Source organism: Glycine max, chromosome 18 (genome assembly GCF_000004515.6).
Source record: "Glycine max cultivar Williams 82 chromosome 18, Glycine_max_v4.0, whole genome shotgun sequence".
NCBI lineage: Eukaryota > Viridiplantae > Streptophyta > Magnoliopsida > Fabales > Fabaceae > Glycine > Glycine max.
Genome location: NC_038254.2, coordinates 54,501,727 through 54,521,578, shown reverse-complemented (window position 1 = coordinate 54,521,578; position 19,852 = coordinate 54,501,727). Strand labels below are relative to the sequence as shown.

Here is a 19,852-nt window from a genome sequence, read left to right as displayed (position 1 = left end):
TAATATTTGGGTCTGTTTAGGCAAATGGTTTATAGTCCATTGGGTGCCAACCTAGCTAGTTGGGATTTTTGCGGCTATTTTGATGCTTGAGCTCGCCTAATCTTTTATCATAAAAAGGTACTTATTAAGATGTAATTAATTTTTTTTTAAAAAAAAGAGGATAAAAAAATATCTTTTGTTCCTCGTTCACTCTTAACATTGGTACAATGCCAAAAGAAAGGTATATTTTATTTTCCATATAAATTATTTATACGATTTCAGAAGTTGAATTCAAACGTAAAAGGAGAATCACAAAGATTTTTACCCTTCTCTTATTGTCTAAATTGAAATTTTGAGCATAATTAACAACCCAAGATAAACAAACTTTGGACAGAACCATATCAATCCCACAACACATATGGCTACAAGTTAAGGTTCTTACTTAAAAACATTAATTTATGAGTTCATTAATAATTTCTTTGAGGATTAGTAAATCCATGGCCTATCATCTTATACATACACATGTATAATGGTAGTGCACAATTTATATTTGTAATCCAAATTAAATGCTAGGTCTCTCTTATCTTAGTCTTGTACACCTTCAGATACACTTTTCCTTTTGACTATTTTCATTTCGAAAATATACATCTGATTAAATACTTTTCAAATACAATTTATATATTAATATTCTGCATCCATTTCTTTTTTGGTGGCGAAATGGATTGCATCTCTAAAACCTAGATAAATGCAATTTAATATGTAATTAACAACTATATTTGTTTTGGGATAATGACTGTCATTTTTTTGGAGATTTCTAGAATCATCAAAAAAATGTTAATTACTTTTTAAAGATTTTGTCACAAACTATTTACCCGAGATACTTTAATTTTTTATGGTTTAAAACCATTAAAAAATGATAATCAGTATAGTTACAAAAAGTGCAAAAAGGTATATATTAGGTGTTATTATATCTGTATTGTGACACAACGCCACAAGATATTTGTTTCAACAATTGTTAAATACATAATAAATAGCATTTATCAAGGTTTTATAATATTTTAATATGATTATCTTTAAATAACAATATAGGATGTAATAGATGAATACCTAATCTTATTTGAAAAGAATTTAATTAGACATATATTTCTAAAATGAATACAGAAAAAAAAACGGTATCATCTATTCTTCTTTTTTATTGACACTAGTACAATGCCAAAAAGAAGGTATATTTCTTTCTTCGATCCTTGTAAAATTATTTGTTCTTTTGACAAGGTCATTGGTACAATGCCAAAGGAAGGTATATCTATTTTTTCCCTAATAAACAAACTTTGGACAAAACCAAATCAATTCCATAGCATCTATGGCCACAAGTTAATGATCTTAGTTAACAACATAATTTATGTGTTCACAATGTGCTGTGAGGCTAGGATCTATCAAATTCGTGGCCTATCACCCCTTATGATAGTCCGCAATTGATATTTGTTGTTTATTGATAGGCCTCTCTCATCTTAGTCTTCTTTTCCTACATAAATCATGGCCTTCGAGTAAGAAAAAAAAACAAGTAATTTATAAGGAATAAAGAGATATACATTTTTTTTGCATTGTACCAATGTCAAGAAATAAAAAAGAATAGAAGATGCATTTTTCTTTTAAATTGTATTCATTTAGAAATATACATTTAATTAAAGCATTTTCAAATACGATTAGGTATTGATAAATTACATCCTATATTGTTATTTCACGACAATAATAATAATAAAAACATTATAAAAACTTGATAAATGCTATTTATTATGTATTTAACAATTGTTGTAACAAATATTTGCGGTTCTTTATCAAAATACTGATATGCTAACACCCATTACATTTTGGTAGTTTTTTAACCGTATAAGTTATATCTTTTTTTCTTCTGACGGTTTTAAACCGTCAAAAGTATCGGATAAATATTATATCATTAAAATGATCAATCTTAGACAATTCTAGATATCTTTAAAAAATCACGGACGCTAGCCTAAAAAAATATAGTTGTTAAATAGATAGTAATTACATTTATCAAATTTTTGTATTATTTTATCCTTATTGCCATAAGTGTTTTTAAGAAAAATAGGATACAAAATGTTAATATCTAATTGCATTTGAAAATTATTTAATCAGATGTATATTTTTTAAATGAATAAAATGAAAAAGAAAAGCATATCTTTTGTTCCTTAATTATTCTCTATTGATGTTGGTATAATGCCAAAAGCTCGAACATAGTTACACCAATGTTAACTGGTTTAATACCGATTTTCCAAACATTAACACGGGTTCATTAGCACATCCAATCGATCGAATAACAAAATTGAACAAATTGTACGTTCGATTTTCTGATCAAGCCGAATTTTAAAACACTAGTCTAAAGTACTCTTGAATCCTCAAGGTATCTAGCTTCTTATTTTTTTTCACTGGATCATTATTATTAATTATTATAAATATCATCCTGCTTTATTGTTGAATGATAAATTTTAAAATACTCCAGAGACTCAATTGACTAATTTATCTTCGATTCCTAAGAATAAATAAATTTTAAAATATATCTTTACCAATGCATTCGCTATTTAACTGCAGCTCAATTAGTAGTTCAGTTTAAAATCAATGCTATACACCCATCCAATTCACTAAATGCACCATTTTTTTGGCATCAGACTAATTGAATTAAATAAATCCAGCTAAAAAGCAAGCACATCTTTTTTTAAAAAAAAAAGAAGAAGAAAAAGAAAACCAGTTCATTACTATGCAATATGCACCTTCATTTTGATACTATTTTCCAGTGTAAGTATCATGTTTGTCTTTTGTTGTTTTCTGTATGTACATAATAACTAACTGTAGGCACAAAACAGCACCAATTAAGAGCCTCATGTTCCATGAAGAAGAAAATAAAAATACTAATTAAAAAGGGTATAAAGATAGACCAAGGTTCACAAGAGGACAAAAGGGTGGCATCAAATGGGATAGAATAAGACAAATGATCAACAGGAATATCATTTGACTGCAGCAACAGATCATAGGAACAAGTAGATGTTGGGTGACATGACAACATTAGTTCTCCACAATTTTTGGGCCGCTGTACATCTTTACAACTACTTTTAAATTCTCAGGTTTCTCCTTCTCTTGAAGCCATTCATATGCTGTTCTTTCCTCCTCTGGTATGGATAGTCCATCTACTGAAATTTCCAAAAGATTCAAATCATTGTATGTAGGTAAAGAGAAATGAGCCGCCAAAATACTGAATAATACATTTATGCCAATAAAGGGCGATATATAATATATGGCTTTGGAAACTAGCTACCTTGTGCATACGATTGAAAAATTGGATTATTATAGAGTGATAATCTACAAGTTTTGGACTACTAATGATACACTGATTTTTATTGGTAAATGAATTATTTAATGTTTTTAAAATTATACATCAACACAGGCTAACAGCCAAATGATTAAGGCAGACCATGAATTTTGCAATTAAGATAATTTTCCAGCAACCGTCAATATATAGACTATTTTCTCCTAGTCTTAAAAATATGTTTTCGGTTTATGAAAATTTGTATTTTTTTTAATTTTAGTCCTTCTAAAAAATTTATTCATTTTTAGACTTTGTAAATTTGTATTTTTTTTTATAATTATAGTCCTTGGAAGATATATTGTTTTAATTAATTTTAGTCCTTGTAAAAATTTAATTCATTTTTAGTTCCTTTTAAGTTTATATTCTTTTTAATTTTTGATTCTCATAAGCACCAACATATGAAGAATATAAATAAAAAATTGAAATCTAAAAGAGACTAAAATTAAAAAAATTAAAACACAAACTTATAAGAATATTTTGACGAAAAAAACTTATAAAAATCAAAATTGAAAAAATGTCCATTTATAGCAACTAAAATTTAAAATAAATAAATAAATTTACCGGACAAAAAAAAACACTAACTTATCAAAAGTAAAAATATATTTAAGTCTTTTTCTTAATAAATAAATATTAAAATTATTCACTCACCAATTAAGTTTATGGATCATCGTTTCAAAATATCATAATTACTTTTAACTCATCAAAAAGTAACAAAAAAATTTCCTTCTTCCACCTCACTTTCAAAGCAAGATCAACTCTCGTAAACGGTTACCCAAACAAGCAAAATTAGTGGATCATAGGAGTTCCAAAACTCACTAGACCACCCTATAATTATCCCATTTTTATGGGGTGTTGTCAGAAAAGATGAGTGTGATTAAGTATATTAATTATCATTTGTTTAAAAATATTAAGATACCAGAAAAGTTGGACAAAGGGTAATCAATGGACATTATTTAGTAGTATTTGTCAAAGGATATGAAGATACCTGAATAGCTGGAGAAAGGGAAATTCTGGTAGTATGTGCAGTGCCTTCCATCAGGATCAGAGTATGGAGGACCAAGAACATCTAAAACTGCGCAAGCTGTCACTGCCGTGAACCAATGCATGTTGCCCTCAGCAGGATAAAGGATGGAGGGGTCACAAGGAGCATTGAAATCAGCATCAACCTTGACTTTAGCCAATCGCATATCCGAAGCCTCGGCTGCCATAGATGGAATATGCAAATTATTGTACATATATTACCAAGCAACTTGAAAATTTTGACACATCGAATACATATTGATCATATGCATCTTCAATTCCCTAAAACAAGATGAGTGGTTGCAGAAATTGACCTTAATCCAAGGAAATTTTCATCTTGTTTCTTGAGATCGAGCCGGACGCAATGGTAAAGTTGTGCCTTGGTGACCAATTAGTCATAAGTTCAAATCCAAAAACAGTTTCTTTACATATTTATGTATACAATGACCCTTTCTCATACCTTTGCATGGTGAAGAACCTTCTCATGGTGTTGCCTCCGGATATTAAGATACGCTAGTTTTTTTAATTCATATACATGGTTAACAATGGCATTTTATTCCACATCTCATCGTTACAACCACGTTTCCTTAAATGTAAAGCTTGTTCCACATGTAAATTATGGGAGAGAACAAAGCTTCTCTAGACATAAATAAATAAATACAGCGCTATCTAACTGTTAACTCATTAATATTTATTACCTTCGTGTTCCATAATAATGGTTGTGTAAGAAAAAAAAATTATTTTTTTATCCTTAATATATAGTTGATTTTTGCATTTGATCCTTGATATATACTCATTTTTTGTATTTGGTCCCTAATAATTTTTTTTTTTCGAATTGGGTTCCTAATATTTTAAAATTTTATCATAGGTCCCTACTATTAGTCATGATCCATTATTAACTTACATGACCCTTAACCAGACATGTAAGCATGTCACGTGTGGTGTCACGTGTACGCGTTAGTAAGATTGCACGTGGGAATTTTTTTAATTTTTTAAAAAATTATTTTTTTCTCTTTTATCTTTTTTTTCTCGAAAGAAACCTTATTTTGCCAAAAGTGGAGAAGATGGTGTGAGCAACTAGCATGGAGGGCTTACTCGAAACCCTAGACTCAGCAAACCACCACCACGACACGTCTCTCGGAACAACGATATTAGGTTCATGCAATTTTGAGACGTAGAATGCTCTTCCCAATCTTCTTCATTCCTTGAAAATCATCTGAAACGGGAACTGTAACGGCAAGTCTAAACTTAACGTCCTTGAGGTTGAGTTCGATCCCGTTAAGCTTCTCTGTTAATCAGAAGTGATGATTCTCCATTCAGAAGGAAAAGAGATTCCGTATGTGGAGCGTTCTGACGATGACGAGGTCATCCCGCTTGTGTTTCTTGAGGTCCTTAAGTCATGTGAGATGGAGGTTGTCATCCTCAGGGAGCGTGAGGAAATGGGAGGAGTGGAGGAAGTTGATGAGTGTGCGCTTCATCTTCCATTCATTGATTGGGTGGGAAAGTGTGAGAGGCATGGAAGGGTACATCGTGAGGTTGAGCTTCACACGCAGGACTAGGCGAAGATCGTTCTCGATCTCCAACAACTTCTCTTCATTATTTTTCTTTGGTTGCTGCTCCTCACTAATATTCACGCAAGATGCATACCTCAGCAGTGGCGGTGATGAGTAGGAGCAGTGGCGGAGTGTGTTGGTCGCAAACGAGTTTGTGTTTGCAAATGTTACAAATGTTGGCGGTTGCAATCAACACTCAACAGAAAAAGGGGTTGTGAGACTGATTGGGAAAAAAAGAAAAAAAATTAAAAATATTTTTTTCCACATATAGTCTCACTCAGGCAATGACTACATGTGACACCACATGTCACACGTCAACGTGTCCGGTTAACGATCACGTAAGCAGTTAACGGATCCCGATTAACAATAGGGACCTCAGACAAAACTTTTCAAATATTAGAATCCGATTCAAGAAAAATTTATTAGGAATCAAATGTTAAAAATGAATATATACCAGGGACCAAAAACATATTTAAGCTCATCTCTTATAATACTAATGGTATGAACTACAAAAATTAAAAATAAATTAATAATGACAATGTTAGTTTTGTAAAATTGTCCTTCTTTTTATCTAGTTATTAATTTTTTTGGGTTTAATTTTGTAAAACAACTTAAGTTAGGACTACAATTATAATACACAGATAGAGTACTCTCAGTTTTGTGCTTTGAAAAGAGTATGCCTCTGAAACGACACTCGTACTAAACCATTTTAATATGAAACCGAAGAATAGATTATGTTTAATATCTTATTCTTCCTCTTATATATCACTATAAGTAAGGGTCTCATTGTACGAAAACACAAACAAGAAAATACTCACTTTCTGATGATGGTTTGACTATGGTAGGCATGTGAGGAGGCAAGTCAACGACCCAATCATAAGATTTGATGTGCATGGTTCCAAAAAGAAGCTTACTAAAAACCGTCATTCCAGGGTGATTGTGAAGAGGAATAACTCCAGAAGGTGGCAAGCAAAATATTCCCATCTTCAACGCATAAAATAATAATAATAATAAATAATAACAAAATTATAAGAAATAAAGTTACTCTTACACACCAATAAAACAAAATAAACGACACCAGTATAGCACTGCAAGAAAGCAATTTATAGGTCATAGCTTAGTTACCGAAAATTGTTGACACTCATAAATGTGCAGGTATGTAATTTTTGGAGTTCTTCGAGGATTATTTGAACTGAAAAATGCCATTTCAGGCTTTAAGCCAACGTCTTCTTGTTTTATTTCACCTGCACAAAGCCATAGTATAAATATGCTTATCATAGCATTTAAAATTAAGGGAAAGAAATGAGAAGTGGAATTAACTATTGGTAGATTAATTTTTGGCATTCTGCACAGGTAAGATAGTGTGGTCCAGGTAAATAACTATTTGAGTCAATCCCAAAGAAGCATTAAACAAGAAAGGTAAAGTAAAATCAAAAGTAAAGACTTAAAAGTGTACTTGATTATACCTTTAGTTTTAGTTTTTAAAAACTGATTTTTTTTAAAGAGTAAGAGTGATAAAAGAAAATGAGACAAAAAATGTATGGATATTAATAAAAGAAATAAAAGAATATATATATATATATATATATATATATATATATATATATATATTAAAAACTGAAAGAGAAATATTTTCAACAATTTTAAAATCCATTTATTAAATAAGTTTTTTATTATTAAAAACGGAAAATAATTTCCAAAAATAAGAAACAAACATATCCTTATTTTCTTTTTAAAACAATTCACCCAACTTAATTTGATCTAGAAAAAATAATCAAAATTTAATCAGAAAAAATATATATATGAAAAGCCTTTCAATGTTTAGTGTAAAACAAATTAGTCTTTCTATACAGTGAAGGAAATGACTAAAATGTTTTCATGTTAACAATATGTTCTTAATAAAAATGTCCTTTATTTTATTTTTATTTTCAAAAAGACTAATTTAAGCATTTACTCAAAATTAAAGCTGAGTAGCTGTATCCCGTTTCAAATAGTGCCGCGTCCTTTTTAACATATATATACGGTCTTAACTCGCATTAAACAACTAAGTAGTTTTTGTCCTTAGCCTTCAGGACTGATCATATTTATCCTCTCCTTGTTAAAGATCACCACGATTTTTATTTTATTATTTATATTTTTTTTCTAAAGGATCACCACGATTAACTCACAGCATAAAGATTTTAATTAAAATATTAAACTTAAAAAATATAACATTTGATATCATAATATATAATATCTCTACTGTTATTTATCACACACACGCACACACACACAAATATATATATATATATATATATATATATATATATATATATATATATATATTAATTTCTTAATTACTACTCCATCGGTTTCTTATATTATAAGATTATTTTTAAAAATTTATTTGTCTCTTTTTACAATGATAAGATCTTTTTTAATTTTTAGATATATTAATTATTATTTTTTATATATTCTTATTTAATTATTTTTTTCTTCAAACATTAATAAAAAGTAATTAAATAAATAAAAAGATAAGAAAAAAATAATTTTAACATGATAGTAAGTATAAATAAATAAAAAGATAAGAAAAAAAATAATTTTAACATGATAGTAAGTATAATTAATTGATAAATTTAATATGATTAAATAAGTTAATTATTTTTTCTTTAACAAAAGTAAATTAAGGGAAAGGTTCTTATAATAAGTTAAGGAGGAAATACCTTAATAGAACCTTAAATCTATTTATGAGAAACTTCCAACTCAATATCAATAGTAGTATCGAGAATTATTGATTGTTTCCTGGCTAGTGACTGCAAACATTTACGTAAACCAGATACTTATGGCCATAATTATCACGAAAAAACACTTGATTTTAGGGGGCATAATACATCCAAATTAAGCTGGCCAATGTCAATGAGACACGACAATAGGAGCGAGAAACACGTGTGTCTCGCCTAATAAGACAGCACTTGATTGACAATGATTAAATTGAGAATGCTATGTTTATTATGCTTTGAAAGTGGACTTATAAAGACTTGACATCATATAGTAAGCGGAAAATGGTGATGTGAATATATATACCAGATAACTCTTGGGGAACATCAAGCACAAGATAATGGGCACTTGCATCAATACACGATGCTTACAAGACACAGACGCAACCTAGGAGAGGACACATAAGTAGCATACAAAAGACAATTTGTAAACATCCACACTATTAGAGTGGATTAATTAATTTTGAGTTGATTAAAAAATAGAGAGAAAAAACAATAGATATTATATCTTTTTTATTCATGTATATATGATATGATACTACATGGAGTAAATTTTAAGAGAATAACATCTGGAGTTGATACATACGGTTAGACTAAAGGAAAAAAAAAATTGTCATTAAATAATGGTCTTGGACTCTTGGGTCTTACTAACTTGCATCTAAAGTCAAGAAATATTTAATAAATATGTTAAATGCTTTTAATCAAAAAATAATATTTTCATTGAAATAAATGCATTAAGCAACTCAAAACCATTCTCCATTCAATAATTGAAATGAGAGATAAACATATGAGAAAATGATCGATCACCCTCACGAAAATTAAAAATCAAATTCACATGTACTCCACGTACCTAAAACAGAGAGAAGCATTTCAATGTTTTGAGGGGAAGGAACAATCCCAGGGCCAGTAGAAGCAAACACTTCATTACACGTTTGAAACAATTTCTGACCAGGCGACATCTTCCTCTGACGATGTCTCCGGTTCCTCCTCGATTTGTTGTTATTGCTGTTGGTGGTGTTGGTATTGGTCTCTTCACGCAATTCACACAACTCCCTCCCTTTTGTCTCAGACAGGTTCTTCCCAATCCCCATTTATATTAACCCTGCTATAATGCAGATCACACACACCCCAAAAAAGAGAACTTTCGTGTACAAATGAGTCTGATCGAGGAACTATTGATATGTTCGAGGATAAAATACAATTATGGGAAATGGGTAAGGAAGAAAAGTCAGGGAAAAAACATGTAGGAAGAGGGTACTCTAGAAGAAGCAAAACAGAGGAAAACAGGGGAAGGTGTGTTATAAGATGTAGTGAAAAGTGGGGTGAGATTCTAAGAGGGTTTAACGCAGGTAAAACGGTAAAAGGGGGAGTGTGGGGAAGTGAAAAGGAACATTGGTGTGAAGTGAAGGGGAAGAGAGAGGGGAGAAACAAACATTGGAATGAAGCAGAATTTGATATTGCATGTTTGATATAAACAGGTAGGGGAATGAATGCAAGTGAAATTGAAATGGAGAGAGAGAAACAGTGGTTTGGAAAGTAAAACTGAAAACCAGGGGCCACGTCAAGCATTCCAGTGGGCAGCTTCAAACGGCGGATTTAATCAATCAATATCTACTATATTATCTACTATAATGCACTTTCTTCATATAATTGTCACTCATATTTCAAGATAAAATGAATTATATATAATTTTTAATACAAAATGCAATATAATGAGTTTAATGTTTGTATAATAATCAATTAAAAAAATATTGTTGATATTATTGATATGATTTTTAATGTAATTATAGTAAAAGTCAATAAAAAATTATTTATAATTAATAAATTTAATATATAATAGATTTGTGATGAAATGAAATGTAAAATTATTATTAGTAAAAGAAAATATATTGTTATATTGAAAAGGTATCTTAAATGTGATTTATAAAATATTTCTAATAAAATTCAATGATTTTATTATACATTGACTATTTATTTATGATTTCTTTATTTGGATTATTTTTTGTGATTTTTTAATTTGACTACTTATTATGGTTGAACACTATAATGATAATAATGAAGAATTCATCTATAGTGTTAATTTATTGTAACTAAATTCTTTAACTTATGTGCATTCAATATCAAATAAAAGCTCGCTTTGAAATGTGTAACAAGTATTATTATTTTTTTTGTAAAAATTCATAAATATCTTTTAAAGCTATTTTTATGAATATTTAATATCATTACATACTTAGAATTAAACTTGAGATTATAGATGGTAAGACAAACCAACAAGGCATCAAGCTCCAACTCGCTTAAAACAGGGTGAGGTAAGTTAACTTGTTGATAATCAATCCACTTATTTAGAATTGGCTGGTGAATTGACCAACCAAAAGATAGAATGACGAGTTGGTGAGTTATGAAATAGCAAGTTGACCAATAAAAAAAATACAAAAATAATAAGAAAAGTATTAAAAATGGCAATTCATTTTTTTAATACATCACTTATTTTGTTCCAAATCATTAGTTATGCTCTATTTATTGATAAATGTAATCCAAATTCAAATATAATTAATGTTTTCAACCAAAGGTATGAAGCTTATATAAATTGGACTCGCATGTGTATACATTTTAAAACTTAACGTTGATAGGTCATTAACGTTGATAGATCATTATAAATCATTTGTGTTCTTGTCACAAATGGATCGAATATTTGTCCTGTTGTTGAAGAGTCTTCTACTGTGCTAAAAGATCTTTAGTATCGAAGGTTTGTCCCTATGGTTTTTCCTACCGAGGTCTTAGGTGCGTGAGTGTTTGGCAGAACGGAGGGGAGAGTACCTGCAAAAGACACTCTGATGCTTAAGTGAGGGTTCGGCCCATAGTTATTAAGGATATGTAGTGAGTGGGTGAGAATGAATCAATCCTCATACCTAGAGGATTCACCCTTTTTTATACTAACCATGTTGAGTATGGGGTATCTGGACCTATCACATCATGATTACCAATTGAGTAATATTTCTTCTGATTATGCTTAGGCACTTATAATCAAGTGATCACCCTTAAGCCGGCTTAGTGGTGATAATCATGGTCGAATGGTGCTCAATGCTTGCACATGTCAAAGGTCGAGATGTATTATTCAACATATATGGATGTGTGGCCAAAGGATGTGTTTGATTCGAGAGTGTCAAGTGTCCACTACTAGAAAATAGGGTTTTAACATCGGATATTAAAGACTTTTAACATTGGTTATTAACCGATGTTGAAAGTACCAATGTTGAAAGTAATACTGTTAACATCGATTTTGAAAAATCAATGTTAACATGAAAATGACAACATCGGTTTTTTAAATAACCGATGTTATATAATAAGAATTATAAAAAAAAGTCATATATCATGATATCAACATCGGTTTTTACCAAAACTGATGTTAACTTATACATACAACATCAGTTTTTAGTCAAAATTGATGTTGTATGTATATCTTAACATCAGTTTTTCCAATAACCAATGTTGGTAGTCAACAAACAACATCAGTTTTTAGTATAAAAAAATGATGTTATTTTCTGATAACCGACATCGATTTTTAGCAAAAATCGATGTTGTATGTTCAACAACAACATTAGTTTTTGCCTAATCGAGTACTTCATTCGGTATACTAGCCCCCCAACCCTATTTTGGCCTTGGCCGAAAAGAGGGACTTTGTGACATGTCAGAACAATTACCTCTTGTGAGGATTACCTCCCGAAAATAGATTTGGTGAAGTTCAACCTTAATCGAGGAGGGTGCTCTTGAGGGAACTGTTTGTGAGCTTCGAAGTTCAACCTTGGCCGAGGAGGATACCCAGGAGGGATATCTCTCATCTCAATGATACCAAAGATTGGAATATTAATTTAATGAAATTAGTTTATGGATGTAATATAATAAAATAAAGTCACTTTAGGGTTTTCTATGAAATGAGATATGAAATGGAGCTCTTGTGAAGAAGTTTTACAAATTAGGAAGAAAACTTCAAAATATTTTTATTAAATATTAATTAAATGTGTTTGGTAAGTCTCTCAAGTAACTTAAGTTACTATGACTAAAAATTAATTACTCAATAAGCTAGAGCTTCTAGCTTTTTCTTATAAACTTTCAGATAGAACATAATTATATAATTAGTGAGAATCAAATGCTTAAAAAGTATTCAAGAATATCAAATTCAAATAATAATAATAATAATGAAAAGTAAAATTAAGCTAAAATTTTACTTAAAGGAATTCATTTCCAAATAAGATTTGTTAATTATGAACAGCCATCGACTAATCGATTCAATATGGCTGCTGGTAATCTTGAATCAATACTAGATTTTACGTCTCTAAATTTAGCCCTTTATTTTTAGTTTTTTGACTCTTCTGTAGGTTAAGGTTCTTAAATTTCCATTAATTATGCTTTTTATATTGGAAAAAAGAAAATCTTCAATATACTTTTGGATACGACTGATGGCTTCGTGCTTATCCTAACCTCGAGCCAAAGTATAAAATAATTTAATTTTTATGAATGATTAGTGTTTGAAAATTTGTTTAATTTGTTAATGTACAATTACAAATTGTTTTAGATACAATGACACTACTTATAATTCAAGAAATATTTTTTAAAAATAATGAATTAGTTATATTGTTAATAACTCAATAAATATATTCATTTTTATGAAAAATAAGTAATATTTTATTAAAATATTTCATAATAAAATACGAGTATAAAAGAAAATAAGCATTTAATACATTTAAAAGTAATCGTATTTCTTATAATTAGAAAAAAAAATACAACCATTTGTTTCTTATGTAAAAGACTGGAGTAGTTTTTTTTTATATATAATTATAATTATATTTCATAATATAGGAATCATTATAAATTTATAAGTTATATCATAATAAAATTTATAAAAGATATTTTTAAATATATATATATATATATATATATTTAAAATTTATAATAAACAATTCAAATTATAATACAATATTAGTTTTAGATTTATATAAATTTTTCGCTAAGAAAATCAATTATACAACAAAAGATAGAGTAGTTTGAGATAATCAAGAGAGATATTTTTTAACTAATTCCAGAGATAGTGTATGAAAAATACCTCCCAAGAATAGAAGAGTAATAAGAATATGTAATTAAGACTTGAGAGAGCAAGGTTTTTTTTTTAATCATTAGAGTAAGAGGGTTTCACTTCCCATGTTAGAGATTCTAATTTATAGTACAAAATGCATTCCTTTTTAATATATTTTTTTTTATTATGAACATAGATACTATTTTTTTAACTAGATAAATAAGTAGTTAGATACTATTTATCCCCCCACCTTGAAACAAAGTAGATACTATTTATACTATTTTGACGAAAACATTATGCTTTTTGCAAAGGGGTTCTTCTTTATCTTAAGAATCTATTTTCACTTTCACTAAACAATAAATAAATAACTAAAAAATAGAATATAAACTAAATAATAATTATTTGAATTTATTATTTAGTTTTATATTTTATATATAATATGATATGCAAATAATGAATAGAAAAAAAAGGAGAGATAATATTAAAAAATAAAACGAAGGCTCTCTTTTTCTAGCTCCAGTTTTTGTTCTGACACACACATACACAAACAGTTAATCGTTTGCTTCATACACACATTAACAGGCAATTAATTGTTAAACAAAAGTTTACTTAATTTGTTTTTAGCTTGATTCGAAGTAAGCCAATAAGGTTTGTTATAGTGGCAAAGAAGTCACATTTTAGGAAGAAGATTGCAGTTCAATACCAAGTTGAAATGGAACCTTCAACATCAACAGAACACCAAAAAATCATAAAGACTTGGGCTGATGGCAATTGAGCTACAAATTTGATCGCAATGAACATGCTTTTACTAGTAAGAGAGAGCAAATACTTCACAATTATTCACATTATTTCACCTTAAGACCAGAAGGAGGAAAATCAAAATTGAATGCTTAAGTTAATATGGTATAATAGGGATTTAAGGCAAAGATACGACTCTTATAACTACATCAACCCTGTCTTATTGATATAAGTTTGATAGCAAATGAACCATTCTTTTACTACTAATAGAGAACAAATACTTCAAAATTATTCACAATATTTCACCTTAACATCACAAGGAGGAAAATCAAAATTGAAAGATTGAGTGCGAATATGGTATAAAAGGATTTGAGGCAAAGATACAACTCTTATAACTGCATCAACCCTGTCTTATTGATATAAGTATACAACTCATATATATAGGTAGAGCTATTAGAGTTGAGAGATCCTTGTGAGTCAACCCGTCGTTTCAAATCATCATCCACTCACTGCTGTAACAAATTCTAACAAAATGATTTGGAAAAAAAAATGTAACAGCCATGTCAAACAACCATTCTGGATAAACTAAGAAGAAAAAACCAACCATTCAATATATTTTAAAAAGTACAAAGTGTTACCTATTCACAGATTTGTTACCCAGCAAGGCAGCAGAATGTGCAAGATTTTGTATCTTATCGAAATCATGTTGTGCAATTGCATCTTTATCAAATATCGCATCTGACAAAACAACTGCCGATGCTCCTCGCAAAATGTATTCCCCAATTGAATCTACAAGCAATTAGACATAAAGTCATTCACATTGGATAGTTATGCCAATGACATTAACTTAATCTACTAATTAAAATGCATACTTGTGTGTATTGGACATATATGGATGAGGGCAATGAGGTTAGTATTATACATATTTATCAAAAGCTGAAATAGAAAAATTCTTCTAAAAGTTTGTTCCATAAGCTGCTCTAACAGTTTGTCAAAAGGTGTTTTTGCAAAAAAATATTATATAGTGCATAACTAAATAGGATATTGATGTTTTTTTTTACATGCATTAACTTAACAAGAAACTCCACCACCATTAGTAAGTTTTAAACTATAAGGTTGGCAAAAGAAAAAGATGAAGAATGAAGGTTTCCAAACAGCAATCCTTGACAACAACAAAAAAAAAAAAACAGTTGCTTCTAGCAAATAAATCAAATCAATACTGAGAATGAGAAATAATACTGGCATCCCTATTAGAAAAATATTTGAGGATGAGACATGAAAAAGGTCAGGATTTTCATGCTGGTAATGATATATCTAACATAGTAATCCTGAACCTTTTATATCTTGTTCCTATATTTATGTTCTGACATGGTTTAAGCATAAAAAAATGTTCTGACATGGTTTATAACAACATTTGATTATTGTAAGATGACTACATGAGGGGATTTTGAATATTTACCCATATCTCTATAGTATTCTCCTATTGTGTTATAGATGGTGCCCTTTGGGCTTAATATCACTCACTACATAACCCAATAGGAAAACTGCAAAACTACCTATTTTTATTCCTTGAGAAGCAACCATAGAAACATGAGGAAAGGCCTTCTTCAGTGATGATATGTACTGAAATCCTCCAAGTCTGGATAAATCTGATAAATCTATCACAAGGTAAAAGCTAAGTATAAGAAATTCTTTAAAAATATAAAATGCACTTGACACTAGTCTATGAATGTGGTCTTTAAGTGAATCTTGACCAAAGGAGAAAGGCAGCTAAAGGTTGGTAGAATATGAATAACTCAAGGCATTCGTTATTAGAATTATGATAAGATAGAAAACCATGCCAAGCACTAAAACTCTCTAAGAACCCAAACTTAGTAGAAGCACAAAATAAATACATGTATAAGTGAACAGTAATTTAACCTCAGTTGGAATCTTTATAATTATAAAAATGAAAAATAAATTGAACATGGGACAGCTCTAATGTAAAGATTAAAGAATCCTTCTGATCCTTTTTTCCAACACCTGTTGATTATCTTTTCACAGGCTAAATATTAATTTCACAAGTTTGATTCTATTTTTGTTCTCTCTCTTTGTTCATTTTATTTCTACCCTTTGCTAGCCATTGCATTAATATAATATTTAGAATTATCTATCTATAATTTGAGAAGCAACTCATGAGACAAGCTTAAAAAATGAAAAATAGTTTTGTTTAAAGAAGAAATAAGTTGCCTACTGACTGGTATTTATATGCATGCAATCTAGGAGGTATTGTTCCAAATGAACCAGATATTAACAATGGAAAATTGAAGAAATGGGGAAATGGCTGGCCAAAAAATCCAACTCTACACTCATCCCTGCATAAAGGGATGCATATCTATCAAGTGAATGTTTTCTGCCCATATTTCAACACTCTTCAACATAGTAAACATTAAAGAAAATGCAAAGCCCCACCTTGACAATTTTAGCACCTTCATCCCATGTTGACAATATCTGCATTGCATACAATGATCATTAAGAACCTAAAATATATATCAATAGTACAACAACGAATCATGAGATCTGTAAGAGACTTGAACCTAAAAGTCGACTCTTACTTCAGTTGGAGTCATTGTGCCAGGAATATATAAAATTTCACCACTCTGAACATAATCCATTACCATTATGTCCTGATAAGCAACAAACAATTTTAAAGAAAAAAGCACACTGGTTAGACATCCTAGTATGCCCACAAATAGTGAGCCTCCCAATGAAATTTGACAGTTGATAATCTCCCAAGATAATTCAAACAAGAATAATAATAGGGTAAAGAAGAAAAACAAAATAATAATAATAAACATAAACATTGAAATTTGAAATTTAGCACAAGCTGAGCAGTTATTTATGTATGTATATATACAAAAAAGTTAATTACAAACCTTAACTGTTGCAGGACTCATTAGAAATTTGGCTCCAGCATTAATTGCACTTTTTGCATCCTCAATCCTTAGAACAGTTCCAACCTAAGGGCAATATCTGTTCAGTTCAGACAACCGTGGAAGAGAAATGTGATTTCATGAATATAATATCGTATATGATAAAGTCTTGATCATCAACAAGTTAAAGCAATCATAAAAATGCAATAGGATACCTTTACAAGTTAGTAATATCCAGCGAAGCAGAAACTAAAAAAGAAATCTACCATCTTATAAAAATTCTTTGTGTGCGATTTCAAGAGAAATTAATTTATTACAATGTTCTAGACAAGTCTAATTAAATCAGAAGAAGTTAGAGACTTTGAGTAAATTTTGGGGATATTACTTAGAATTTAGAAGAAGTGTTGGAAGCTAGGTTGAACATTCCACTTAATTGATGATGTCACTTATCCACATGCACAACACATTCAACACTAGAACAATGTCAAATGCGTCAACTTTATATCTGTCCCAAAATTTCTACAAGACATTGTGGTTTTGTTAGAAATAATCCTCAAAACAAATCATTATTCTCTGTGTAATAGCTAGGTAAAATTAAGAGAGAAGAAAAAAATCCAAGGGTGAGTTTTAGCAGTTCTTGATGATGATCGTCATTTACATGTCAATATAAATATGTCCATTAGGTAAAGATGCTATACACACACAATCTTAAAATTCAATGAACTAAGAGAATGCAATGAGAATGACAGGTTCTCCAAACCATGTGACTGGATACAAGTGGTTAATATGCTGAAGTTAGCTTGAATTGTTAGGATACTACTTGAGTTCGATCCTTGGCGGAAACAATTCTTGGTCAGATTTTACTTACCTCTTGGTCTATCTCTAGATTAGTTAGGGGTCATTTCCCCTGATTAACCGAAGAGTTAAGACAATAAAATGACATGTTCTCCAGATTCATAAATATTTGGCGGGTTCACATTGTATACACCTTAAAAAGAACATTGATACCATGTGAGAAACTAGATAGAAACTTAAAAGATGAAAGCATATCCCTAGGGCCATTGTAGGATGCTCCTTCACCAGCTGCTGTAGAACCAGCACAGATCGACCAGAAGCATATGAATTCAAAATCTAAGAACAAGACAAGCGAGGGAGTAGAAAAATTTAGGTAAACAACCTCAAACACACCTGGGGTCAACACCACAATCTCCAACTACATGTAAAAAGAAAATAGATGATGAGAAAACACACCATCAACATATATACCGGTGTATATCATATCTTTTCAAATGTCATAAGGCTTAGTAACTCTTCCTCTATATGGCCCAAAAGCATTTAAACTAATTAACTAGTAGGACCAATTTAAAAATTAGACAAAACAGGTCATATAAAATGTCCTCTGACTCTAAGTATATATATAAAGTAAATTGATAACTCAAAATAAAAAAGAAAGCTAGCATGAATTGATAACTTAAAATGTTCTCTGAGTATACTCACAACTGAAATGCCACCTGCTATTGCAGCTTTTGCAGCTTCCATGGCCACTTCTGCACTATATGTAGATGAAAAATAAAAAAGTAAGCCAGCATAAACAGACTGCAAAAAATAGTGTTGACTATGGTTGTGACTTGTGAGAATTAGCCTCGTACTAGCATATTAAAAATTGAATTCAGTCTTTAAGAACATCAGACAATGAGAAAAGAAAACTTATCCCAGCTCAGAAAAAAAAAAGGCAACAAAAAGGTAAGAATAGAAATAGACTTCACATCCTCTATATTCAATAACATAAACTTCACAACAAACACAAAATCTTTGGACTGAGTAATCCTCTTTCAATTGTGGCATTTCATCGTTCTACTAGGCCACTGTTATTATTTTCAAGCGCTTCAAAAAAAATAAGAAGAAAAAGAGAAACAGAGAAGAAAGAGGGACCTGTTAGCTCTTAGGCATGCTGTGGCACCAGAATTGTTGATTTGGCACTGCAGATGCTGTAAGGTGAGGGGTTCTGCATGAAAACCTCACATGCATGCGCATAGAAGAAGAAGAAGAAAGCCATTGGCACAGGGATAAGGTTGCAGTTGCAGTGCCCATTGTATTTTGATTAAAGGTTATTTTTTAAAAATATTAACATTTAATTTAAAAATTGAAATGAAAAAGCAAATTAATAGAGCTAAGGGGTTAAAAAGATGGTATATAAATAAATATAAAATTATGATAGTTTAAAATAGCTGAGATTTTATATAAAAAAGACAGAAAAAGAAACATACAATCATAGATGCACTCGTAATTTTTCACAATCTATTTTTTCCACGATAGTAAAGCTCTGAAACACACTGCTGAAACCATTAATTAATTAATTAATTAAACAAATAAAAAAAGAGAGAAAAAAATAACAGATAATAGAATTTCCATTGCTCATTTATCATTATTATTTCATTCATCTT

General features: G+C 29.9%; 1 protein-coding gene and 1 pseudogene across 2 annotated transcripts; both read right to left on the bottom strand.

Annotated features, from left to right (window-relative positions):
• Positions 1–2,747: 2,747 nt before the first annotated feature.
• Positions 2,748–10,160, bottom strand: LOC100781307 (2-aminoethanethiol dioxygenase-like). Of its 2 annotated transcripts, none has more exons than XM_003552467.5 (5): positions 9,538–10,160; positions 7,057–7,175; positions 6,750–6,915; positions 4,344–4,559; positions 2,748–3,182 (listed from the first exon to the last, which is right to left on the bottom strand). In XM_003552467.5, the coding sequence occupies exons 1-5, from the start codon at positions 9,776–9,778 to the stop codon at positions 3,058–3,060; spliced, it is 867 nt and encodes a 288-aa protein (XP_003552515.1). In that variant the 5' UTR covers positions 9,779–10,160; the 3' UTR covers positions 2,748–3,057.
• Positions 10,161–14,864: 4,704 nt separating this feature from the next.
• On the bottom strand, positions 14,865–19,591 carry LOC102668431 (KHG/KDPG aldolase-like; annotated as a pseudogene).
• Positions 19,592–19,852: the final 261 nt, after the last annotated feature.